Source organism: Perca fluviatilis, chromosome 16 (assembly GCF_010015445.1).
Source record: "Perca fluviatilis chromosome 16, GENO_Pfluv_1.0, whole genome shotgun sequence".
NCBI lineage: Eukaryota > Metazoa > Chordata > Actinopteri > Perciformes > Percidae > Perca > Perca fluviatilis.
The window spans coordinates 30,431,713-30,458,035 of NC_053127.1; the positions used below are offsets into that span (position 1 = coordinate 30,431,713).

Genomic DNA, 26,323 nt, shown 5'->3' on the forward strand with positions numbered 1-26,323 from the left:
AATTCTATACTATGTATGCAGGCTCCAAAATTAGCACCATCTGCTAGCCAAATGCTGGTAAAAATATAAAAAAATAAAAATAGAAATAGAAAAATAAAAATAGAAAAAAAAGTGAATTTTAGACATTGAATGTTATACGCTGGTTGGACATTTTTATTCTCTACTTGTATTTATGTTGTACATTGTTTTTCAAGTTTGAGTAGGTGTTCTGGTATTTTTTGTATTATTATTATTATTGCTTGTTATTCTGTGTGGATGTTGTGTGTCTTATACCTGCTGCTGTATCTGTCTGTCTGTCTGTCTGTCTGTCTGTCTGTCCAGATGAACTTGGTGGTGATGAGTTTGTAGCAGCCTGACACACATACACATACATAAGAATGTACGTATCACCGGTCCATAGGCCCTCAGGTCCACAGGCCCCCAGGTCCATAGGCCCTCAGGTCCAGGTCCACAGGCCCTCAGGTCCACAGGCCCCCAGGTCCATAGGCCCTCAGGTCCAGGTCCACAGGCCCTCAGGTCCACAGGCCCCCAGGTCCATAGGCCCTCAGGTCCACAGTAGGGGTGTGAAACCTTCCCCCTTCATTCATCAACCTGCTGCAGGGCCAGAGGATCATCTGCATGTCCAACATACAGCGTGAAGGGAAAGACAATTGTGGTGCTGATCTTCCCGAGGTAAACAGCCTACAAAGACACATGTAATGCACATGTGATGTAAAAATTTCAGAGGTTGCTCCTGTGGCGTTGTGTAAAATTGTGTTGTATATAATGTACGTACAGGAACCATTTCTGTACTTCATGTCTTTGTATTGTTGACCTTTTGTTTATTTGTACAATGTTTGTATGTGTTTGCCTGCTGTGTCTCGCCTTATCTTGCACTGCTGACTGCAGATAAAGTTTCCCATTTGGGATAAAACAGTGACTGAACTAGAACTGAAAGAAAATGGAATTATAAGTTAAGAAAAAAAAAGAAAGAAAATGAAATGGCCCTCTTTTCCTGAGAACTTCAATTATTGACAGTAGATGGACTATCTGGCAGACAAAATGATTGAAAGTAGTTTTAAATAGGGAATCATTTCATAGTTATTCTGTCACAAAAGTTGCTCCAGTTTGGTAGTAAGTTCTATCAAGCATGCATAAAGGGGAGGCGGGGAGGAGAGATTTCTCTGTTGAGGCGTAAAACACTACATGAAGTGGGATTACAACCACCAGAAAGGCATAATCATCACATTCTCAGTACTTGCACTGACTGATTTATAGCACTGACACTATAAATACGCCTGATTTGAGTCTGAGTAGCTCATAGGTCGGGAACTTATCGACAGGACGCTTTCTGTGGTGGGAAGAAGCTTAAGTCGGTGTCAGTACATCCATGAACACGACTCCAGCCCACTGAAGTTTATACACAACTAACAACTCTCCAGAACAAAGAATCATCCTGCAAACTAAATTCAATTTAAGTATGAGCAGTAAAACGTTCTTAGCTATCAAGTTTAAGGTGCTCTTTAAAGTACTCCGTAAGTGAAGTACTCGGGATTTAGTTTTCATGCTTTTAGGTCAGTTGAAGGATTGTATGTTGCTCACGTTATGTGAACTCTCTACAACTCATTCGATAATGTCTATTGTGGGGTATTGGGAGTATTGTATTGTTCAGGTCATCAGCAAAATGTACTTAAACTATCAAAAGTAAAAGTCTTCGTTATGCCCCTGTGATCATATTATTCTAAAACCCCAAATCAGAAAAAGTTGGGACAGTATGGAAAACACAAATAAAAAAAGAAAGTAGTGATTTCTAAATGTACTTTGACTTGTATTACATTGCAGACAATGTGAACACAAAAGTTTTGTCTGGTCAACTTAATTTCATTTGTAAATATACATCCTTTCCTGTCATTCAGACCTGCAACACATTCCAAAAAAGGTTGGGACAGGAGCAATTTAGGGCTAGTAATCAGGTAAATTGGTTAAATAATGATGTGATTTGAAACAGGTGATGTCAACAGGTGATTGTAATTATGATTTGGTACAAAAGCAGCATCCAAGAAATGTCTAGTCCTTAAGGAGCAAAGATGGGCCGAGGATCGCCAGTTTGCCAACAAATACGTGAGAAAATTATTGAAATGTTTAAAAACCATGTTCCTCAAAGAAAGATAGGAAGACATTTGCTTATTTCACCTTCAACAGTGCATAACATAATTAAAAGATTCAAGGAATGTGGAGGAATTTCAGTGCGTAAAGGACAAGGGCGCAAGCCTAAGCTGAACAACCGTGATCTCCGATCCCTCAGGCGGCACTGTATCAAGAATCGTCATTCATCTATAAGCGATATCACCACATGGGCTCAGGACTACTTTGGCAAACCTTTGTCAAGTACCACAATACATAGTTACATCCACAAATGCCAGTTAAAACTGTACTGTGCCAAAAGGAAGCCCTATGTTAACAGTGTCCGGAAGCGCCGTCGTGTACTGTGGTCAGATGAATCAGTATTTCAGGTATTTTTTGGGAGAAATGGACGCCGTGTGCTCTGGACCAAAGAAGAAAAGGATCATCCAGACTGTTACCAGCAACAAGTCCAAAAGCCAGGGTCTGTCATGGTATGGGGTTGTGTCAGTGCCCTTGGCAAAGGTAACTTGCACTTCTGTGATGGCACCATTAATGCTGAAAAGTACATAGAGATTTTGGAGCACAATATGCTGCCTTCAAGAAGACATCTTTTCCAGGGACGTCCATGCATATTTCAACAAGATAATGCAAAACCACATTCTGCACACATTACAAAGTCCTGGCTGCGGAGGAAGAGGATACGGGTACTTGACTGGCCCGGCTGCAGTCCCGACCTGTCTCCAATAGAGAATGTGTGGCGCATTTTGAAGCGCAAAATGCGACAACGAAGACCCCGTACTGTTGCCCACCTTCAGACTTGTTTGCAGCAAGAATGGGACAAAATTACACCTGAAACACTTCATCACTTGGTGTCTTCAGTCCCTAAACGTCTTTTAAGTGTTGTGAAAAGGAATGGCAACATTACAAAGTGGTAAACGCTTTACTGTTCCAACTTTTTTTGAAATGTGTTGCAAGAACCAAAATAGGAATTTAGTTTTTTTGAGGAAAAAAAACAATAAAAATCATGAGGAACACATTAAATTGTGACGTAAAATGTGCTGTTGTATTGTCTGCAATGAAATACAAGTCAAAGTACATTTAGAAATCACTACTTTCTTTTTTTATTTGTGTTTTCCATACTGTCCCAACTTTTTCTGATTTGGGGTTGTATTACGGTTGCAATCATATCTGGACAGCATTTTGATATTGTAGTTGGTCGGGGTGGAGCTAATTGTAACATTCTTTCTATATCTTCATTTTATTATTTATACATACATTTTGTGTGTAAAATGTTATTCTGTTAAATAAATGTGGTGAAGTAAAAAAGTACAACATTTGGTAGTTGAAGGGAAATGCTGAAGTAAAGTAGACTCCAGAATTGTAGTTAATCTCCACCACTGTTGACTGTAAACTCAGAGTGTGCGAGGTAACATTCAGCTGTCAGGTGATGTCATATGTGTCACAGCTGTGGTTTTCAGATGTGGCTTTTCCTCTTTTTATTTTGTCAATTCTTTCCCTGTGTGTCACTGTTTCCCTGTTTGTTCATGGTTTTTTGTTCCTAGTTCAGTTTCCTGTTTTATTTTGTAGTCTCTCTGTTTCTCCTGTGTCAGGTCTTGTTTTACTTCCTGCCTTGTGTGTTTTCCCGCCTCTGTGATTGTCTGCCCCGCCCTGATGTGTCTCACCTGTTCCTCAGCCCTAATGTCACCTGTCCCTCGTTACTACCCTTGTTACCTCGTGTATTTAGTCTCTGTACTTTGTTTGTCTGGTGTTGTTGTTTCGTCAAGAAGTCTCTGCCTGTGCCGGCTGTCTTCTGTGTCCCTGATGTTTCCCCTTGTTCCTGGAGTTTTTCCTGAACCTCTGTGTTTTGGGATTTTTCCGGTGTCTTCACGCGTCCCTGGTTTTTCTTCCCTTTGTTTGGACAGTTATAAGCTTACGTGTTTGTAAGTTCTCTTTGTGTTCTTTATTAAACTCCATCATACTGTACCTACAGCGTCCATCTCCTCGCCTTTCTGCATTTGGGTCCAAGTCTGAACCAAGTCGTGCCAATATGTGCAATAAAAGCAACATGAAAGTCCACTTACAGGGTGTCTGAAACAACAGGGCCACCTGTCTCACTACGCAGTGTTTCTGCTGAATTGCACTATAATAAATGACAAGGAAGCTGTGATCATTCACGCAATTTGAATTAACTCGAGCAACTTCCAATAGTTGCTGACTGAGGTATCGCCCCTAAAAAAAACGTAGGGGCAATCCACACGGAAACGCTGTTTGGCGTAAACGCACATGTTTTGCATCGTTTTGGCCGATCGTCCAAACGAATCCTGTCAACGCACTGCCTGAAGACGCACGTTTTTGAAAAATTGGAAAACGCCGCCCTTGCGTCTTCATTTGGACCACATACTTGCGTATTGATGTCATCGCCACACCCTTCAACCTCTAGCCTTTGACCTCTTACCTCACGACCACGTCTCATAACAACAACAATGGCGGACTACATGCTTGTGTTCCTGCTGGAGAAGATATTGAGCCTATTAGGGTTACTAGGGCTGTTTGGTTTCTTCTTCTACTGTCTGTTTGTATACAGCGCACAAGCTTTATGCGCATGCTCTGCCTCTTCTTCTCCATTTTTGGTGAATTTCTGTAACAGAAACAGCACCACCTATAGGCCTGGAATATGAAGTAGCGTGTTGAGTCATTTACAAATGGATCCGTTTGGACGCAAACATTCTTGAAACGATGCCAGGGAAGACGGGGCAAATTTTTTAAAATAATTTTGGTATGTTTGGACGAGCACTTAAAGGTGCTCTCTGGAGTCTTGGAAACAATAGTTATATTTACATTCAGTGTATCTTACCAAACCACCTTGCATTGTGTGTATTCTTGAGGCCTAACACACACGTCGTCATACTTTTATTAAAGGAACACGCCGACTTATTGGGACTTTAGCTTATTCACCGTAACCCCCAGAGTTAGACAAGTCGATACATACCCTTCTCATCTCCGTGCGTGCTGTAAAGCTGTCTGACGGCTCCAGCGGCATCAGCCCATAACAGAACATGCAGGTGAATGGTTCCAGTAATCCTACTGCCCGAAAGTGACAGTGATAATAACGCAAACGAGTTGCTCTATTTACATGTTGTGATTTAGAAGTCACTAGCGTGTACAAAATCAACGTAACATGAGGCACAGCCGCCTTCTAACCGTAAACAAACAACGGGAACTATATTCTCAGGCGGAAGAATATAGTACTTAAGCGGAGTGATATCCTCGCAGCAAGCCTGTCTGAGAATATAGTTCCTGGTTTGTTTTGGGGATAGAAATGGCTGTGTCTCATGTTACGTTGTTTTTGTACACGCTGACTCTACAAATCACAACATGTAAATAGGAACATGTTGGCGTTATTTTGTCACTTTTGTCACAATTCGGAGCAGTAGGCTAGTTGGAACCAGTTACCTGCAGGATCTGTGCTGGGCTAAGCTAATGCTGGAGCCGTCAGACAGCGTTACAGCACGCACAGAGATGAGAAGGGTATGTATGGACTTGTCTTACGGGGTTACGGTGAATGAGCTAAATTCCCAATAAGTCGGCGTGTTCCTTTAAGCCAATTTTTAAGAAATACTTTAAATCTTGCATTGTTTACATCCATCTTGCTTGCTTAAAGTCTTCTTCCTCACTGCCTTTGATGGCACATTCCTATGCTTTTGTTGTGCATTCCTGCCACCATCTGTTGACCAGGAGAACAGCACGAAGCAATGGGCAAGAGTGTGTTTGTGTTGTGTGTGTGTGTGTGTGTGTGTGTGTGTGTGTGTGTGTGCGCTCACATGAGCACATACAAACAGACTGTCCTTCCGTCGAAAGAAAAGGCTCCCACAGGTCATTTGTGCAAGCAGCAAAATACAACCTATATTTACGTTTCTAGTCCCTGCAGTTACCTACATGACATCGCCTTTTTCTAACTGAGCCTCACCAACTTCAAACCAGTGAGATAAGGACAAAGAAAAAAGTGAAATTCGAAACTGTCCTGACTTTGTCAGAAAATGCTGTTCCTAGGACTCCATCACTCACAGTACAAGAAAGAATTGGAATGTATTTGGACAGACTATTTTTCTGACTGTTGTCTTTAATTTCACAATGTACTTAGTTTAGTTTTTTTCCCTCCTGTTTTACTTCCCAACTGGAAGTGAACTGTTAATCCCTTTAAAAGAATGACATAAAACTTTTTTTAGGTATTATTTTTAGGTAGAATTTAGGTAGAAAAGGACATGTTGCAACAATGTCATGGTGGAAAAGATTTACTCCAAAGCGTAAAAATGCATACACTAGATAACAGTATTTATCTAGCATCGGGCAATAAAAACAGACTCGAGCAGACTGACTCACAAACACCCAACCCTGGAATAATCTACGTGTGTGTGCTCTGCCAGCAGGGGAAAAATGTCAGCCTCACACCCACAGCCACACAGATGATTACTCACTGGCTGGCAGGTATACGGAGGTGATAAGGGCTGAGATTTCAACGGTCCGACCTGAACCTTGCTCCCTGGGGAGAGTTTCACCGCCTCAGGTGGAGTCCTGCACGCTCACCTGCTGTTTCAGGAAATGAAGCTTTGATCCGTTCCACACAGCGCAGCGGGAGCTCTCATTGCAGTAAGTCCGTTCAGCTGAAGGTTACTTCTGAGGAATATTTATTTGTAAAGGCAGAGACTTACTGATCTACTGAGACGATTTATAGTACAAGAGGTGTATGTCTTGATATCAACGGTGGCAAAGTTGTAAAAGCGTGACAATAGCATCTACCGCGTTAAACCCTTTCCAGGAAGTGAGGAAGTAACAAGAACAGAGGGGATACAATTGGATTTTTTTTTTTATTTCCGATACATTCATTTTGTGTGAATGTGATGGAATTATATAACGCTCTGACCTGCTACGTTCTCTTTGTGAAAAGCAGAAATATGAAACAAGCGTGTAGAACAACGCAACAGCTGCAATGCAACAGTTACTTTGTATGTATATATATTTTCTGTATTGTTTATTTCATAGTAATGTTTAATATGTTTGTTTGTTTTTAATGTATGCATCTTTCACCAAGGCAGAATCCACATAAGTGTACTTATTGTGGCAATAAAACCTCTTCTGATAAAGTCTTCTACTGTCACCTTCCCTAACAGTAACTGCTCACGTCAAATGCCTTTTGATTGTCCACCTCCAGCTTTCATTTGTGGTCATACGAACCAAGATAGGTGCACACAAAGATGGGATTTATTATTATTTTTGGAGCCTTTTCTGAACACGTTAGAGGACAGTGGACTTGCTGAGCATTCTCACAGCTGTCTCTCTTTCGTCTTTTCAGGAGAGCAACACTAGCATGACTGTTTCCTGGAGATCACGGCCAAAGCTCTTCCGCATCTGTTTATTACTGTGTGCAACCGGAGGTCAGCATTCATTTTTCAAATAATTGTATATAAAGTCTGTACGAACCCGCTGAATTGGACAGAAGGTAGAAACATTAACATAAAAGTAATATGTTTCTGTGTTCTTGCACTTTATTCAATTTGTTGTCCAAATACTAACTGAAGTATGTCCAACATAGTGTTTATGATAATACAAGGAATATATTTTACTCATGTGCAGAGCCTTAATAAGAGCAGTTTTAGAGAGCTTTGCTTAAATCCCCTAGATACATAACTCCTGTAAGAATAAATCAAGTGGACCAACAACTGCAAGTGTGACTTCAGTAATATTGTCTTTTAAATGTTTCGTCTGTCCTGAACATTTGCTTCCAACTTTTGTGTCAGCTAATAGTTAATAGTATGTGAATGATTTTAAATAAATTTGCAAATTGAGTCAGAAGTGAAGGGCAAAGCTGCTTTGTACTTTTTTAGTACTTTTAAAGTAACACTAAAGCAGTCAGGTGTTTATTGTGCTCTTGATAGTTATTAATCATTAGCCAGCTTGCTCACCCTTGGTGCTACCTTTTTAAGAAGAAAAAAACTGAACCAAACCACACTATTGCAAATCTAATCATTCCCATGAAAATGTAAACAGTCCTGCTCATTTTAGACACATGTAACAGCCTGACAGAAGGACACAGCGGAGCGGTTTTACTTTTAAAAGAATGCAACAATAGCAAGAAAACATCCAAGAAAATATGCTCAGACTCTGGCTCAGCTGTAACGCTCGCCACGGGAAGGATCAGTCCAGATTAATGCTGTGTTTGAGTTTCAGTCTTGTCAAAAACGAAACAAAACCCAGCCAATGTTGCTCGTAATTACCTTGAGCAAACCCTAACATGTCTCTGTCACTGATAGGAACAAAGAGCCACATGTGTCTCCACAACATGCCGGCCTTCCCTTTGTCCTCTATCAAGAGGTCAGCCAAAGTTCAGTTAAACTTGGGTTACACTTGAACTACTTGAAGGTATCTACATAAGAGTGACATGACACTGTCACGACCGTGTCATAAACATTATAAACAAGTCATAAACGTTTATGACATAATGCTTCTTTTAGTACAGGGGTGTCAAACTCATTTTCCCAGAGGGCCACACTGGAAAAAGAGAATCACACCAAGGGCCAGACGTGGAGAGTTTATTGACATTCTTTTGTTACTGCATGTCACTTCTTTTTAACATGCAGCTTTTTTCCTCCTTTTTGTTCCGACTTTTTTGTGGCTTTCTCAGACATTTGTCACCTTTTTGTAAATTTGTTGCTTTTTCCGACATTTTTGTATGTTTTTTTTGTCGCATTTTTGTTGACATGAAGCCCTACAAAAGTCATCAAAAGAGTTCCTTAGCAATCGTAGAATTTAGCAAATCAAGTAAAACAATCTCAGAGTCGGCAAATCTGCCCAAATTCTGCTTTGAATGACACGTAATTACAGTTTTAAAAAACACTTTCCTGTGTTGTTGGTTTGGCGCACAACTAGACGGGCCAAAATGTATTATGAACCCAAATTGATATACGGGCCGGATCTAAATCTGCAAGGGGCCGGATTTGGCCCGTGGGCCTTGAGTTTGACACGTGTGTTTTAGTAAGTGTCATTCGGTTTTTGTCATGACAAGTTATGGTTATGGTTAGGGTTAGGGTTAGGGTTAGGGTTAGGGTTAGAGTTCATGTATCATGACAGTGTCATGTGTTCATGTCACTCTTATGTAGATAGCCTCAAGTAAAGTGTTACCGAAACTCGTTTATTTTGATTTATTTGTAGTTTCTCACATTGCATTCCTTTGCATGATTAACTACATTTAATGTTTAACTTTTTCAGTGAATCGGAATTCAACTTGGACTGCATACAAATATTTTTACTGTCAATACATTTGAACTTAAATTTGTTTCTTCTTCCGGCAATTAAGTCCAGTAATTGTATCATTGAGCCTAAAATGAATATTTAAATTGCTGATATTTTGTGGCCAACAATAAAAAGAAACAAAAAAAATCACACAGTCAAGCAATTATTCCAGCAATTACGTAAACTTTGCATTTATATTTATCAGTGTTCCTTCTATCAATTACACAAAAATAAGGAGTCAGTAATGAGTTGAAATAAAATAAATGTATTAATGTATGTTTTGTGATAGCTAATATAATATAATACTCTGCAGCATACTTATTAAACAATATTCAGTCATCACAGCACACGTGACAATTTTCAGTAGAACAAAATGTACATTTAACCCTCTGAGGACGAAAAGACGCTCCGGCGCGTCTAAACGATGTTTGACAAAAACTCCTACTCAAAAAGTGACATTACAAAATTTCATTTCACATCTTTATTTACTACTTTAATCATATACGTATTAACCTACGACTTTTGTAAACTCATTTCAAGCACCGAAACAATTCGTACAACACGTCGTAAGTTAAGGTTTGTTTTCATAAGAGATTTGAGGAATTTCAAAAAGCCAACATCAACTTTATCAAAAGCCAAATTATTTCTTTACACATTGCTGTAGAAAAAATGTGTCCGCCACTACACGGAAAGCTGAGTTTGTTCTGAACATTTTGTTATGAAACACATGGGGATCAGTTATATGCAAATTCCTTAAAAAGGTAAATATATTTAAGAAGATACGTGAAAATGCCCTTAGACCTCAGAGGGTTAAACCCAAGTCAAGTCTTTATATAGTTCATACAAGATGGCAAGATGCAACTAAAGACGCCTGATAGATCCAAAGACTTTCTCTTTCTTCTGTGATACACTCTCAGGGGCGTCGGACTGGGGGTGGAAAGGGGACTGAGTACCCAGGGCCCTCATGTGAGGAGGGCCCAAAAACATACTAGAATGAATAGCTGTGGCCCATAGAAAATGCCTTTCTACAGGGCCCAGAATTCACAGTGGCCCCTGTCCACTCTGAATCATTCCTGGCTGACATGTCGTCTGGTTTCCATTCAGCAGTGTCTGGGCTGATCCAGCTGCAGCCGCGGAATTCTGCCGTGCTCCAAGGCTCCGACGCACGCTTTAATGCCACTGTGCAAGGAAACTGGATGGCCATGACATGGACTTTCCAAGGAATTCTGGTTCTCATCATCACTGAGAGCGGTGACGTAACTTTATCCAAAGAGCAGTTCTCTGCCAGATTCTGCTCCAGTGGTGACGCCAGCTGTGTGGAGTTCACCATCCATAACGTCAGCCGCAATGAGTCTGGGCCAGTCATGTGCACCCTGCTGGGGGGGAGGTCAGAGACAGCACAGCTGGAGGTACAAGGTAGGCTCATTAACATCTAGCTGATGTGATTTATAGACATGCATCGTCTTCAACTCCGGTTCTAAACCTGCAAACTTCTACTTGTAACTGCTTTACATCATTGCATTTTCTTTGCATCCCTATTGTCCTAATTTACCAATTCTGTTTGATTGTCTCTCTATATTTCTTACGATTGTACTTTCTGTGTTGTTGTCCTGTATTTGTCTTTGTAATCTGACTCGATGACGTTGAGGATGAGGGTCGCCCCTCCACGATCTCTCGAGGTGAATTGAAGATCTAGCATCTTTTTACATTCTTTTTATTGGTGATTTGAACAAGACTGAACAAACGTGCTAACAAATAACATTGTTTAACAATGACAAGGGAAACCAACCACAGGGGTCATAGTGGTATAGAGACACACAGTAACACTGAAGAATGAAGTTGAATTAAAGGATTGGGATTGTGTGGGGAGGAGAGTGAAAGAGGAAAAGGAAGAAGATAGAATAAAAAATACAATACAGAGACTTAAACTATAATAAGTAAGTACTATGCCTTATTTTCTTCTCTTTATTTAGCTAATTGAACATCTATCATCTTTAATGACTTGGGGCCAGAGGTGTCAAAAGTATTCCCATTCAAGTACAGATACTAGGGTTTAAAAAGACTTTTGTAGAAGTTGAAGTATCAACTCAAGTAAAAGTGTAGAACTGGTTGCAAAACTACTTAAAGTATAAAAGTAAAAGTAATGTAAGGGGGAAAAAAAATAATATTAATATGCTTTTTCAAATTAGACGGTGAGTTTTGGAAACAATTAGCTTGTGGTACTTGGGTGCGCAGAGCTTGCAGCACATTCGAAAGGAGTTGTTTTTGCATCCAACCATTTCTAAAAATTCTTCCTGGTACGGCCAGGGATGTAGAAGGGTTGGCTGGTCTTCCTGGTACGGCCAGGGATGTAGAAGGGTTGGCTGGTCTTCCTGGTACGGCCAGGGATGTAGAAGGGTTGGCTGGTCTTCCAGGGTCGACCCAGGGATGTAGAAGGGATGGCTGGTCTTCCTGGTACGGCCAGGGATGTAGAAGGGTTGGCTGGTCTTCCTGGCTACCAACCTCCTCGCTGGTGCTTGGTCGGGACATTTCGCTCAAATTCTCTTGAGTCTCTGCCATGGACATCTTCGTACTAGGCTACATACAGTACGTCTGCTATTTCCTTGCTGGAGTGTGACGTAATTTGTGTCATGTGCAGGTGCGATGGATCGCGTACAAACCAATAGGGTGTCGGAATGGTATATGTTTATACTTCTCATCCAACCACAATCAAATTCACTCTATCCGGATGGCACAATTTATCTGGATAGTTTTTTTTGAATGATGACAAGCCGGAATGAAAACAAGCTGAACTGAAATAGATGTAACGAGGCTATTTTTAAAATGTAAGGAGTAGAAAGTACAGATAATTTTGTGAAAATGTAAGGATTAGAAGTAAAAAGTCTGCTGTAAAATAATTACTCCAGTAAAGTATAGTTACCCAAAATTTCCACTTAAGTAAGGTTATTGACACCTCTGCTTGGGGCAAGGTGGTGTTTGGTATTGTGAGAGACCCATGCTGCTTTGTGGCTGCCCTTCACACTCCCCTCAGGCAGTAGATTCAGAGTACTGCGGTTCAAGAGCTAAATGAGTAAAAACTCCTCAATACCCCGTACATTAGTTCGGCTTCACTTGCACATGTAATTTAGAGGTTGTTTTTGTAGAGATTGTTGCTGTAGCGTAGTACACCCAACTCACGATTCTATACGATTTTATGTTCATGATGCGATTTTCTCAGGATTTTCTTTAAAGGAATGAGCTACAGACAAATGACTGAAAAAAGTGCAACTGAAATAGTATTTGATCTTAAATAACAAAAATGAAATGTAATAATTGTTTTTTTTAAACAAATCATGCATCTAAATAACTAAATAAATAGAAAAAAAATCTCTTCATATAAATACGTAGTGACGTCTGAAGTCCAAGAACGTTTCCCATCTGGGATATAAAGTAACTGAACGGAACTAGTGCAAAAAAAACAAAAACAAGGAGAGGGTTCTTCTCAGCGAGGCTGAAATATATATGCACACCGCCTTCAGCCAGGCACCATCCGACTTATGTTCTAAAACGTATTTTTAATTTCTACATTCGCTCTATAAAAAGCTCTCAATACAGTTGTGATGGAGGCGTAGTGACTGTGATGTACTGTGGAGGGCAGCAGTGAGCTCCAAAAGAATACCTGATGAACCAAGATGACCAAAACAGTATTATTATATAAGTGCTTAACACACACACACACTCACACACACACACACACACACTTACCTGCCATCCACTACTGGTAGCGTGATACTACAGAGCCAGTCTCTGGCTCATTATCCCCATGGAGAACCTATGTGCATGACAGTCAATTTACAGTGATTTTCATCCATACTAAGACAAAATATGGAAACATGCAGGGAACTCTACTTCAGGAATGGCTCGGAGGATAACAACTTTTATTTCAGGGAGAAATACAATTAATTCCATTCCATTTCACTGAAATTTTATTTGTATTGAATGATTAAAATGGTAGCTATTGTTGGTTTGCTTCTATAAAGAGGGAAGTTCAGTGGGAGAGTCAGTGAGGACAACTATTACAGACTGTATCACAGAACTGGAATTTCAATCAGGAGAGCCTTTTAAGAGTGTAATAAGTTCAATTAGCATGGCGCATAATAGGTTGATATGTTAGTCTTTGGAGATTAGACTCCACTGCAATGTGAAATTTATAAGGGGTATAGAGGCCATGCATACAAGGATATCCCCCCCCCCCCACCCCCCACCCTATCTAGACAATGGCGGTGGTGATATGAAGGAAGAGTCTGAAGATCAGAGAGAGAGAGAGAGAGAGAGAGAGAGAGAGAGAGAGAGAGAACTATGTGACAGAGCATGTTTTTTTAAAGCCGTATGGGGCGGTTTAAAACTTTCAAATGAATGTATATTCATAATAAATAATGATAACAAAAAAAAGTCAAACTCACTTCAAACAAGCTTCAAAACTCACCCATAATGCGTTTTGAGACCAACCAGTGGATATATGATCCATTCTCCATTCAATAGCTTCAGGAAAAGAGCAAGATCAGTCAAAGTTCTACGGGAAGCACACCTTTTCTACACTTTTGGGGCTGCCATGAAGCTTGCCAAGATCATTCATTAGGGGGTCCAAGCCCGAATCTGCAAGAACCGGCGGTAGCAAGAGCTACGCCGTTCGCACAGCAGGGCTGTGGAACCCTATTGTTTTTCTAAGGATTAACCATATCGGAGTGTCTATTTGCACCCCCGGTACGAATAGCCTCGGCCACACAGCTGAGCTATTCACACCCTGTGACGTAACAACAAAAACACGTTGCTCGCGTGCACCGCAATCATGGCGGACGTTCATCTTCCATGACCGCAGAAACTGGCAAAGTTTTGTCTCTAAAGTTTATAACAATTGAATTTCTAGCGGAAAATGGATACTACAGTTGCGCTTTCTGTCTTCAGTGAAAGCATACAACCGTTAGTTTGTTAGCTAGTACCTATTTTTTGTATACAGTACCGTTACCTAGCAACTGAGGCTTGAAGAAACCAAGTGGTAAACAGTTATACAACCTTCTGTAAGAACTGCTAGGTGAGTGGTTAGTATGCTTATCTTTAATATGGGAGTTCGGAGTTCAATTCACCTGTGAGGCAATCTTATTTTTTTAATTTTGGATTGGATAATTTGCATGCAATTGCGCAAGTCAGGGTCCGCGAACGCGATTTTTTTTTTGCAGGGTGGTAGGGGAAGACTCATGAATTTGCCTGCTCTGGTTGGGTTGGTTAGGTTTAGGCAACAGGAGTGGGATTGATTATGGTTAGGGTAAGAATGTCAGGGAGATAATATTCCAAAAAGGTGTAATATATGAGTAGTATGGATAACTGTGTGTAACTATATGCCAAGGTACTGTAAATGAACAGGGGTGCAAATAGCATACATTGATATTTGTACCAGACCGGGTATTAATAGAACACATTGCTGTGTCCACCGGCGGGGTACAAATAGCATTCATTTCTAATTGCACCAGGGTATAAATAGCACTTCTAATTGCACCAGGGTACAAATAGCATACACTGCTAATTGTACCAGGGATGCAAATAGCCTCACCCCATATTCATCATATTCATATTCATATCATCATCATATTATTATTCTTCTCCGCTTAAAACTCTGACTACAGCCTAAACCGTACATGGTGGGGGGTTGCCATTTTCAGGACTGGTCCAAAACTCTGCAAGGACCTCAGGCGCAACAATTGACCCACTTCCACCACTAGGTGGTGCTATAGCAGAAAAAACGCGTTTGGCCCAAGGGGGTTAGCTTCGCTTCAGAACTTGAACCTCCTATGGCGCCATTTTGTTGCTACCTGGCCATCACCTCCCGCTAGCATTCCACTGACTAGCATTCATTTTGGCGCCACTTGACGAATAACTTTACATCTGAAGCGTTTAAAGACTCTATTTGTCCATCGTTTAGTTCTAAAGAAACACGACAATGTATAAAAGGCTCCATTACCTTGTACCTCACGTTATGGCTCCGTAGCAAACGTTTTTGTAAAAATAGGCTAACGATTGTGTCACATAGTAGAGGAATTACCATATAGTACAGGATAAGCTTGCAGGCAGTTTCGACTTACATGAGCTGTTTAGGATTAATTACTAATGTTAACTAGCATTTTAGTTAGCAATAATTAGCCTGTGCCCATGTTATCTCCTTACATATACCTACACTCTCCTTCTCTGTAAGATTGGGAATGATTGAGATTTCTCGTGGCACAGCTACCAGAAGACTTACAACTTTCAGACACGTTGCTCACGTCACATTTATGCTGTCTCTCTCATTTGGAGACTGCTCAGTAAAGCTGGCCATCACCCGAAAAGTGCTTCTAATAGCCTTCACTGGTCTCCATCCAGAGCAACGGGGTCTGTTGGTCCATTATATACTGTCTATGGTTTGGCCCGATTCAAAAACCATATATCCATGCGTTCCCTGGATCCAACTGAATCACGTGATATAGGCCACGCCCATTTCCGCCTAACTTTTACTCGTGAAAAATTGTGATTTATCAAAAACTTACTTTTTCAATCTCCTCCTAGACCGTGAGACCGATTGGCATGGAATTTGGCAGGTAGCATCTCCTGATGGGCCTGACAAAATGTTAATAAAAATAATTTTGATAGGATAAAAAGTGTGCATGTTATGCACAAAGAAATTTGTGTAGCTAACTATGAAAACACCAACTTTGCCATATCTCGGCCAAAATAAATGCTATCAACGCCAATCTTTAGATTCTTGTTTGCCATGACCCTCTGAAGGTCCCCCACCACAAAAGTGGTCACTAGGGGGCGCTACAAGTACAAAACATTTATATCTCATGAACGGCTCATCCGATTTTTACGAAATTTGATGGGTACCATCTAGGGGCACTCCTGAGGCCAAACCTAGAGTGGAGTACTGAGGGGTCAAAGTGGGCGTGGCCTATGGGACCCAAGTCTAAATTTACTACTTACACTAATGTGAACAACTTTAAATTTACAGGGTATATAGGTCATGGACCACATCTACCAAAAATTACACATGTGGACCACTAGGTGGCGCTATAATGTTTTTTTGCCTTTACATCTACGTCTTCCTTGAATAAAGCTGAATCAGATGATATAGGTCACGCCCATTTCCGCTCAAAAGTTATTTCGTTATTGCGCAAAACCAAGTTTTTCGAACTCATCCTAGGCCGTGCGACTGATCTGCACGAAACCTGGTAGCTAGCATCTCCTGATGGACCTGACCAAAAGTTATTTTGCTATGTTAAAGTATGCGCATTTGACGACCAAACAAATTTTCCTAGCTAGCTACTAATCACTAACTTTATCATATCTCTGCCAAATTAAATGTTATCAGCAAAGGACTTGAGAAGATCGGCCTTTAGGGGGCGCTATAAGCAACGTTTATTTGTTTTGGCCAATAACTCAATGCATTTCAATGGGAAATTTGCAATTGCAATATCTCTGCCACAGTAAATGCAATCCACACGATTGTTCGGCATGCTGCTCTGAGGCTCTGTACCAAATTTGGCAAAGATCAGCCATTAGGGGGCGCTATAATCAACGTATAAGTGTTTTAGCCCTGTTAATCAATGTTAATGGAATATTTACAATGGGAATGTATCACAGCCATTTCCTAAGACGTTCCAATGTTAGTATATAGCACTGAAGCCAACAACCTAATAGGCCAAGACACTACTGAGGAATACACATCATCATCATCATCATCATCATCATCATATAGTACATCAGCATATGTGTTGATGATATGTTAATCACAAAGACAATACAATCATTCCAAATCCAAAACGCCTGGATAAATGAAGAGGTGAGGGACCTAACCAGAGGCAAAAAAACTGACTTTCAGTCAGGTGACAAGGAAGCATACAACACCGCCGGAGTGAGACTGAGAGCTGGCCTCGAGGAGGCAAAGCAGAGTCATTAGGAGAGACTTCAACCTGGACTTCCACTGTTACGCCAATGACACCCAGATTTACCTCAGCACCAAATCCCCCCACAATCCTCCACTCTGCCACATGAACTCCTGTCTGTCAGCTATTAAAACCTGGATGCAACATAACTTCCTCAAACTCTACAGCGATAAAACAGAATTCCTCCTCATAGGCTCCAAATCCACACTTAGCAAAATCAATAACCCCACTCTCACCATCAACGGCACCATTGTCTCCCCATTTCCCCAGGCCCGTAATCTTGGTGTGATCTTTGACTCCACCCTCTCCCTTGAGCCCCACATCCGTCATGTCATTAAAACCTCCTTCTTTCACCTCCGCAACATCGGCAAAATCAGACCCTCTCTCACACCCCCCGCTGAAAGAATCATTCACACCTTCATCTCCTCCCGACTGGACTACTGCAACTCACTTCTTCTCGGCATCAGCTCTACCAACATCAACCGACTCCAACTGGTCCAGGTCTAAAACAACTCCACTGGCTTCATATCTCCCACCGGATCACCTACACAATTGTGGTCCTCACCTACAAAGCCCTCCACCATCTGGCCCCCTCATACCTCACTGACCTCCTCTCCCCGTACCAACCCTCACGGTCCCTCAGATCCACCTCAGCTGCTCTCCTCTGTATCCAAAAATCCAACCTCTGCAGTTTTGGGGACAGAGCATTCTCCAGGGCAGCTCCCAGGCTCTGGAACTCCCTCTACTACTCCCTCAAGAGATCCACATCTCTGAGTCTCTCACCATCTTCCAGTCTCGCCTCAAGACCCATCTCTTTACCACTGCCTATCCCTAGCCCCACGCCCCTCCCCTTTTCATCTCTGCCTGAATCTCGTTTTGTTTTGTTTGTTTGTCTTCATTATCTATACCTACCGTGTAAAGCGACTTTGAGTTCGTGAAAAGCGCTATATAAATTCAATTTATTACTGGAGAGAGACCTCAACACCAACAACACCAAGGATATGTGGTGGGTGATCCAGAACATACAGGATCTTTGTAGCCTGTGTGTGAGGCCACGTTGTTAGAACTTAACACATTTTATGCCCGCTTTGATCTCCGCAACAATGAGTCAAATACAAATCATGGTTTGTGCACGGCCCAGGACCGGAGGGGTCTGCAGCTGGTGATTAAAACTGCCCAGAACATCATTGTTACCCACCTACCAGGCATCATTGATGTCAGTGAGAAGAGGGGCCTGTGCAGAGCCCGAAGGATATTAAAAGATAATACCCATCCCAGCAACAGCCTGTTTACCCTGCTGCCGTTGGGCAAGAGATACAGAAGTATCTGCTGTCATACCAGCAGACTACAGAGCAGCTTCTTTCCTTAGGCTGAATGACTCCTCAACTCATCCTCCATAATCCACCATAAAAAAAAATGTTTCTTCCTGTGAAGCATAAAGGGACTACAACTCACATTTCGTTGTGCAACCCAGTGTTGTAAAATGACACTTGAATATGTTCTCATCACTCAATGACTGAATCCTAAAAAACACGCTGACTTCCTGTTTTCATTTCTCAGAGCACGGTACGGTCAACATCACGGGAGAAAACGTGACCGTGATGCAGGGCCAGCAGGTGGAGTTCCGGTGTGTAACATCTGCTTGGTACCCCACACCTACTATCAACTGGACCCGGAATGGTCATGCTGTAGACAGCAGCCTGTACAACACCTCCAGCATGGCTGATGGGGATACCTTCAACTCCACCAGTGTCCTGAAGTTTCAGGCAGAAAGCAGTACCACAGTGGAGTGTTGGGCGACTGTGCAGGCATTAACAAATCCTCAATTCAGCTCAGTGTTCTTGGTGGTTGGTAAGAAGAGCTTCCACAACTTTTTTTCTCTCAATGTGTCTGGCACAAAGCCTCTTCCCTGTCTGCCTCTGGGCTCTTCCATGTTAGAACATTTCAAATGTACTGTTGTTTAGTTAGTTGCCCATTAAACGGAAGTGTAGGATGTGAAAATGTTCTTTTGGTTGCCTGGGGGTAGTCTCAATAATACTACTTTTGTTTGTTTGTCTTCGTTATCTATACCTACCGTGTAAAGCGACTTTGAGTTCGTGAAAAGCGCTATATAAATTCAATTTATTACTGGAGAGAGACCTCAACAACAACACCAAGGATATGTGGTGGGTGATCCAGAACATACAGGATCTTTGTAGCCTGTGTGTGAGGCCACGTTGTTAGACCTTAACACATTTTATGCCCGCTTTGATCTCCGCAACAATGAGTCAAATACAAATCATGGTTTGTGCACGGCCCAGGACCGGAGGGGTCTGCAGCTGGTGATTAAAACTGCCCAGAACATCATTGGTACCCACCTACCAGGCATCATTGATGTCAGTGAGAAGAGGGGCCTGTGCAGAGCCCGAAGGATATTAAAAGATAATACCCATCCCAGCAACAGCCTGTTTACCTTGCTGCCGTCTGGCAAGAGATACAGAAGTATCTGCTGTCATACCAGCGGACTACAGAGCAGCTTCTTTCCTTAGGCTGAATGACTCCTCAACTCATCCTCCATAATCCACCATAAAAAAATATATTTTTTCTTCCTGTGAAGCATAAAGGGACTACAACTCACATTTCGTTGTGCAACCCAGTGTTGTAAAATGACACTTGAATATGTTCTCATCACTCAATGACTGAATCCTAAAAAACACGCTGACTTCCTGTTTTCATTTCTCAGAGCGCGGTACGGTCAACATCACGGGAGAAAACGTGACCGTGATGCAGGGCCAACAGGTGGAGTTCCGGTGTGTAACATCCGCTTGGTACCCCACACCTACTATCAACTGGACCCGGAATGGTCATGCTGTAGACAGCAGCCTGTACAACACCTCCAGCATGGCTGATGGGGATACCTTCAACTCCACCAGTGTCCTGAAGTTTCAGGCAGAAAGCAGTACCACAGTGGAGTGTTGGGCGACTGTGCAGGCATTAACAAATCCTCAATTCAGCTCAGTGTTCTTGGTGGTTGGTAAGAAGAGCTTCCACAACATTTTTTCTCTCAATGTGTCTGGCACAAAGCCTCTTCCCTATCTGCCTCTGGGCTCTTCCATGTTAGAACATTTCAAATGTACTGTTGTTTAGTTAGTTGCCCATTAAACGGAAGTGTAGGATGTGAAAATGTTCTTTTGGTTGCCTGGGGGTAGTCTCAATAATACTACTTCAGTGAGGCTGTACTTAGGCACATGTTGATGTTTAGCAGGTGAATATTTACCATGTTACCCTTTTTAGTGTAGCATGGTAATATGTGCTAATTAGCACTAAACACAAAGTACAGCTGAGGCTAATGGGAATGTCATCAGTTTTGCAGCTATTTGGTCAGAAACCAAAGACAAATTTGAATTCTGACTTGATGATGGCGCAAGATGAAAATACAAGGCACCACTGAAGTTATTACAATTCATCCTGAGGACTGTGTGCACCAAATTTCAATGTAATCCATCCAAAAGTTGAGATGTTTCAGTCCGGGCCAAAGCAGTAGACTGACCGACAAACCAACATTGCAAATCCTAGAGCCATGCCATGGCTTAAGACTACTCAATTTCATTTCAATTAACCTTAATTTCAAAATATAAAAAACGGATGAAAGTTAGACATATTACTGCTTTGCCTGATCCAAAGACTGTAAAAATAATGGACATAACATCTGTGACATCACCCATTCGTTTGTGGACAACAATTGGCAATTGGCGGACGTGACAATTTTTGGACGATAGTGTGGAGATGGGGAGGATGACGCGGCTAAGCTCGTGTTTATGGTTGCAAATGGTTTTAAAATAAATGGGACCATAATTTACAAAATGAACATCATTCTGTGTTGCAGAAGACTACTTGAAACCATAAAGTCATTATGGAAATGTTTACTGAGGTAATAAATCAAGTGAGAAGTGGTGTCCTTTTCCATAGACTTCTATAGAAACGGATTTCTTTTTGCAAGCATGGAGTCGCCTCCTGCTGGAAATTAGATAGAATGCAGCTTTAAGGCACTTCAGCACTTCAGCATTGGCTTCATCCCATCATTTTTACCGTATTTGGCCTGATCTCAGATGATGTCATTTCTTTTAATACCTCTCTGCTGCATTCATTTACATTTCTATGTCCATGTCTCAGAAATGACCGAGGATCCACAAATAGACCCTCCCTACTCCTGAACATAATGACCTTTGTAACTGAAGAATAATCTGATAAAATCAGCTTTTAATTGAATAAAAAACCCATTTAACACATACTGTATAGAAATCACATTAACAGAACAAATCCTGAGTGTACGGTTTCAACCAGGACCTGCACACAGATAGCATGGATAACATGCTGTCCAAGATTGAAAAGCAGCTTGACAAGTAAAAGAGTCCTGCAGAAACCTGCACTGTGGAGGGGAAAGAGAAAGCCAATTATGATGTGTATTTATTTGGACAAAGTCTGGATGGGAGACATACGGTATGTAAATGATAAGGGGTTATGGAGGATGAGAGAGGCTTTGGATAAGCAGCAGCCTCAGTGTCTGTGACTGCAAGCTGCAAACCTCAGTATGGCCCATGTGAGATATGCCAGACTTAATCTCTCATTGGCATCCTCTATTCAAGCTGTAATTATGATGTAATGATCCTGCTCGACAAATTTTACATCAAAAACAAAATTTATTAGAGAAAATAGCAATAGAAATGTATGTCCAACACAATTTCAGTGCTTTCTGTGTTTTCAGTGTAGTTACATGCAATGTGTTTTCATAACTTGACAGTGGATATTGTGCTTCTTTTCCCCTTTTGGTTGTGTTCAGTCTTTTCAATTTGAGAGTTTAATTTGATAATAATAAGTCTTTGAGTGCTGGTTGTTCCTTCTGCAACAGTTCCCAAGCCTCCTGACTGGACCGTGCTGATAGCTGTGGTCGTGTCCTTTGGAGGTTCTGCTCTGCTGGTTCTGCTCATCATTGGAATCATATTCTGCTACAAACGCAGGAAAGAAAAAAGTAAGGCCCTAATTGTTTATCAGTCCAACACAACTTGCACCGTACAGTATGTCCTAAATCCAGCATATAAGCATATAATTCTCTGCAAATAGTTACGTAAATCACACTTACATTAACTAATTTATCTTGCAATCCTCTCCAGAAACCAACAACCTAGATGAAATGAGGTAAGAAGCCACAAAACATGATAAATATTTTGCCACTACTTCATTCGACCGCTACATAACAGCACCTGCTTCTGCATGTTTCTACATCCAGTGAAATCCTCTGTTGTCCTTCATGTTTGTGTGTTGCAGGACACAGAGCCAGCTAAGTGTTGTCAACGCAGCAGGAAAGGGGGCGTATGACAACACAGGATATGTGTCGGAGGGTCAAACAAGTAAGACTAATAAGTGCATGTACTCAAACACACAAGCTTTAAATGAAAATCTTTGACAATTTAGCGCTATATCATGCTACCATGCTTTCCCAAGCCATTATCTAGTTAAATAATACTACATGATACATAAATTCAAACCACCTCTCTCGTCTCTCTCCTCTTTTCACAGGTGTGGCTCCCAGTGAACACACTGACAGTGGCTTTTGCCAGGCAATTGGCTCCAATGTTTATCAGGTAGGGCTGTGATGTTGTTCAGTGGTACACAACAAGCATAACATAAGCAGTAGAAAATGTTCACGGGGGGTGATAAAGAGGCACCCCTCCGATACAGACATTATGTTTAGTGGACACAGCATTGGTGGGGAGGAAACATAGAGCAAAGATCTGAGAAGTGTTCTCTTCTGTGCTTGGCTTAGGGACTGTACACACATTATTAGGGAGGAGGAGAGCTCAGAAAGAATTATGTAATTTTTTTAGGGAGAGCAGAGTAAAGTCTTTTTTATATTTGAACACCACAAACAGGAATCAAATAGTTGCAAATGATTCTGGTTCTAGTGTGCTCAACCATTACCATATGCACGAGACAGCAATCCTGCGTCTGTTTCAGGGATTTATTTTTCCCATCACACTACATTTTATCCCTACCAAAAGTCCCTTCCTTCTGCATCATAACAAAAGTTAGCCTACAATATAACTACAGTTATGTTTTTTTTTTTTAAAGATTACTTTTTTGGGGGCTTTTCCCTTTATTATACACTCACCTTAAAGATTATTAGGAACACCTGTAAGATTTCTTGTTAATGCAATTATCTAATCAACAAATCATTTGGCAGCTGCTTCAATGCATTTATGGGTGTGGTCCAGGTCTAGACTATCTCCTGAACTCCAAACTGAATGTCAGAATGGGAAAGAAAGGTGATGTAAGCAACTTTGAGCGTGGCGTGGTTGTTGGTGCCAGACGGGCTGGTCTGAGTATTTCACAATCTGCTCAGTTACTGGGATTTTCACGCACAACCTATAAGCTTACAGACAGGCAGGCTTGTACAGATAGGGATTCAAGAACAGGTTCAGATAAAGATGGCCAGGGACGGACTGACAATGTGTGCGTTCGGGAAATGTCCAGAACGGCCGTCCAACCGACGGCTGTCGGCACAAAAAAGTCTAATAAAGCGATACTAACAGCCAACAGCAGGGGCCGCTAATACGATCACTTACTGTATATGCTATGTGTAAAAGAAACTGAGGAGGAAGAGTAGGCCTACTAGTCTGGCTATCACGGCTATTGCCAATCCACAGCCTGGTCATGGTCATGATGAGGGACAGTCAGAAAGAGGTACTGGTAAGTGCCAGGAGCAGGGCACATTAAAATAGGCTGCCTTTATCCCTATCTTAGCGAATTGCATAGTCAGCTATCAACATGGGTGTGCATCATGATTAGGAAAATTATTGTGCCATAGTGCTGTCAAACTTAACGTGTTTAATAATTTCTGTTAGGTTAATTTGAAACATTAAACGCGTTAGAAAATAATCTCACTTGGTTGATTTCACTTGGTTGTATATGAGAGGTTGTAGTGAGCTCAGTTTTGCTGCTAGGATGAAGACTATGGTATTAAATTAAACGGGAAAACATCAGGCATGCATTGGTACCACTCTAAACGTGCTAACAAACAGGGAAGGGGGCTAAATGATTCACCAAATGTAACCAAAAGTTTAACCAAAAAAATCCTAGCTTGCACTTTCTGTCTGTCTTTCATCAGAGTGCAGATTTTCTTTGTCTTTCATATTTGTGTTTACTATTGTGGAACTGGCAAAGACCTGGTGGTTGTTTGTGAAAGCTTCACAGCCTTTCTGACATTACCAGCCATGGGAATTTATTATCTTTAAATATAAAGATGCTAATCATTTGAAGTGGCATTTATCATGCATGAATAATTCATTGCTTGATCATTCAACTCATTTCAGTAATGAATGAGCTACCTCATAAACAAATATAGTCTATTTTTCAAATCCACAATTACAGTAATTATGAGATGATTGCCTTTTCAGTGGAGCAATAGTTACACAGTTATATAATCTTTGATTAGAAACAGCAAGGCTGGTAAAATATGAGTCTGCACTGTTTTAACAGCAAATCATAGCTAAATTAGACACGCTATTAATGTCAAATGTGATTTGCTTTTGATTTTTAGGTGCCTGTGTATGGTATCCAGGCAGCGAATTGCAACATTAACACTGTGGACCAATCAGGCTTCAGGAAACACAGACATGTCACCATTGTGTAAAGACAGAGGACCAAGAAGTTGAGGAGTTTTTGGAATGAACTTGCACAGCACCTGGAAGCCTTCTAAACGCTGGAGAAAGGTGGGAGGAAGGACTGAATCTGCCCAGACCAAAGACTGATGTACTGCAGTAACGTCCAGGGTTTGGCAGAGGAGACATGGTTTTCCTTCACTGCCAGTAAAAAGCTGTATTTGCAGAACATAAACTTTAGAAATCATAGGAAATATATTAGAAAACCCATTTAGATTGCAAAATCCTCCTCAGTGCCACAGAAAATACTTGCTATATCATCAAAGTGAGCACAATTAGGATTTAAACATTGTTTAAACATTGAAGCTGTACCAGCACAACCTGTTCTGGTTGTTCTCATATTTGATTAACAGGACAGAGGCTATATTTTTGTTCAATGGCTATTGCAGCTTATACTAAGCCATATATATATTTTTTTATTGCCGGTGTTAATTCAAATTAAATATTCAAAAGGGACCATTTTAAACCTCCTTTGTTCTCCTACATCTGTGAATGTCCTAAAATGTAATCCTCCTTAAAGACACTTTTTTTAGGATGTGATAAAACAATGAATTAACCAATAAATCCTTTAACATACAGCAATATACTGTACATGCAAGTGTTTCAAAAAGTCACCATGAAGAGCATTTTTTTTATATGTATAAATTGTTAGCCCGTCAGCAATGTTTTGTTTGTAATTTATTCTTTCTGCGCGGTATGTCTGCGCACTATGCATAAAATATAGGCCATTAAACTTTTACTTTTACCAACACTTTAGCACATTTTTGTCACCCATAAACTGCCTGAATGGAAATATAACGTATGGTATTTCCTTGTCATCATCTTGCACTGGACACAGCAGCATTCTCCAAATAGTCTTTGTTCAAACCTATGACCTTGTCACCTAAGGAGCATGTATTTTCTCTCTCATGGATATAGTTATACAGTCTGGGGAAATGGGAATGAAGGCATGGATGATGCATTTTACAGGCAGAACAACACAATTTCTGAAGTCAAATTTTTGGGTTTCCATTTTTTTCCAGTTCTCTGTTTCCCTTACATTTCAAGCAGGACCTCTATGACCCTACTGACAAATAAAGGAAAAAGCCTGAAATTTGTGTTGTCATGGACTCAGACATGAATGACAACACCCACATTACTGTAAGACAATTGCAAAGTCTGCCTACTATCACCTTAAAGGTGCAGTAAGCACAAAATAGATTGTTGATGTTTGAACCAAAGCAGCGCCACACACTTCCTGTCTCCTAAATGGGTGTGGCCTCGTTTGAACATGTAGTGTGGATA

The 26,323-nt window shown here is 41.1% G+C and overlaps 1 protein-coding gene across 2 annotated transcripts; it reads left to right on the forward strand.

Moving 5' to 3' along the window:
- Nucleotides 1–75: 75 nt before the first annotated feature.
- igsf5a (immunoglobulin superfamily, member 5a) lies at nucleotides 76–26,093 on the forward strand. Of its 2 annotated transcripts, XM_039778646.1 has the most exons (13): nucleotides 76–494; nucleotides 549–672; nucleotides 6,528–6,750; nucleotides 7,052–7,106; nucleotides 7,454–7,535; nucleotides 10,495–10,806; nucleotides 18,903–19,193; nucleotides 20,065–20,355; nucleotides 22,231–22,350; nucleotides 22,493–22,517; nucleotides 22,647–22,729; nucleotides 22,899–22,963; nucleotides 24,919–26,093. In XM_039778646.1, exons 4-13 carry the CDS (start codon nucleotides 7,056–7,058, stop codon nucleotides 25,009–25,011), a joined length of 1,413 nt encoding a protein of 470 aa, XP_039634580.1. In that variant the 5' UTR covers nucleotides 76–494; nucleotides 549–672; nucleotides 6,528–6,750; nucleotides 7,052–7,055; the 3' UTR covers nucleotides 25,012–26,093. The 2 variants fall into 2 exon arrangements, with proteins under 2 accessions (XP_039634580.1, XP_039634581.1); XM_039778647.1 differs by lacking the exons at nucleotides 76–494; nucleotides 549–672; nucleotides 6,528–6,750; nucleotides 7,052–7,106; nucleotides 7,454–7,535 and adding an exon at nucleotides 11,039–11,069 and having other exon boundaries at nucleotides 10,594–10,806.
- Nucleotides 26,094–26,323: the final 230 nt, after the last annotated feature.

What these genes read in the sequence shown, in the direction of transcription:
- igsf5a (XM_039778646.1), top strand. Translation starts at nt 7,056, where the DNA reads ATGAAACAAGCGTGTAGAACAACGCAACAGCTGCAATGCAACAGTTAC. An exon ending in CAAACGCAGGAAAGAAAAAA is followed by an intron (nt 22,351 to 22,492) that starts GTAAGGCCCTAA and finishes AATCCTCTCCAG; the next exon opens with AAACCAACAACCTAGATGAA. An exon ending in TGTGTCGGAGGGTCAAACAA is followed by an intron (nt 22,730 to 22,898) that starts GTAAGACTAATA and finishes CTCTTTTCACAG; the next exon opens with GTGTGGCTCCCAGTGAACAC.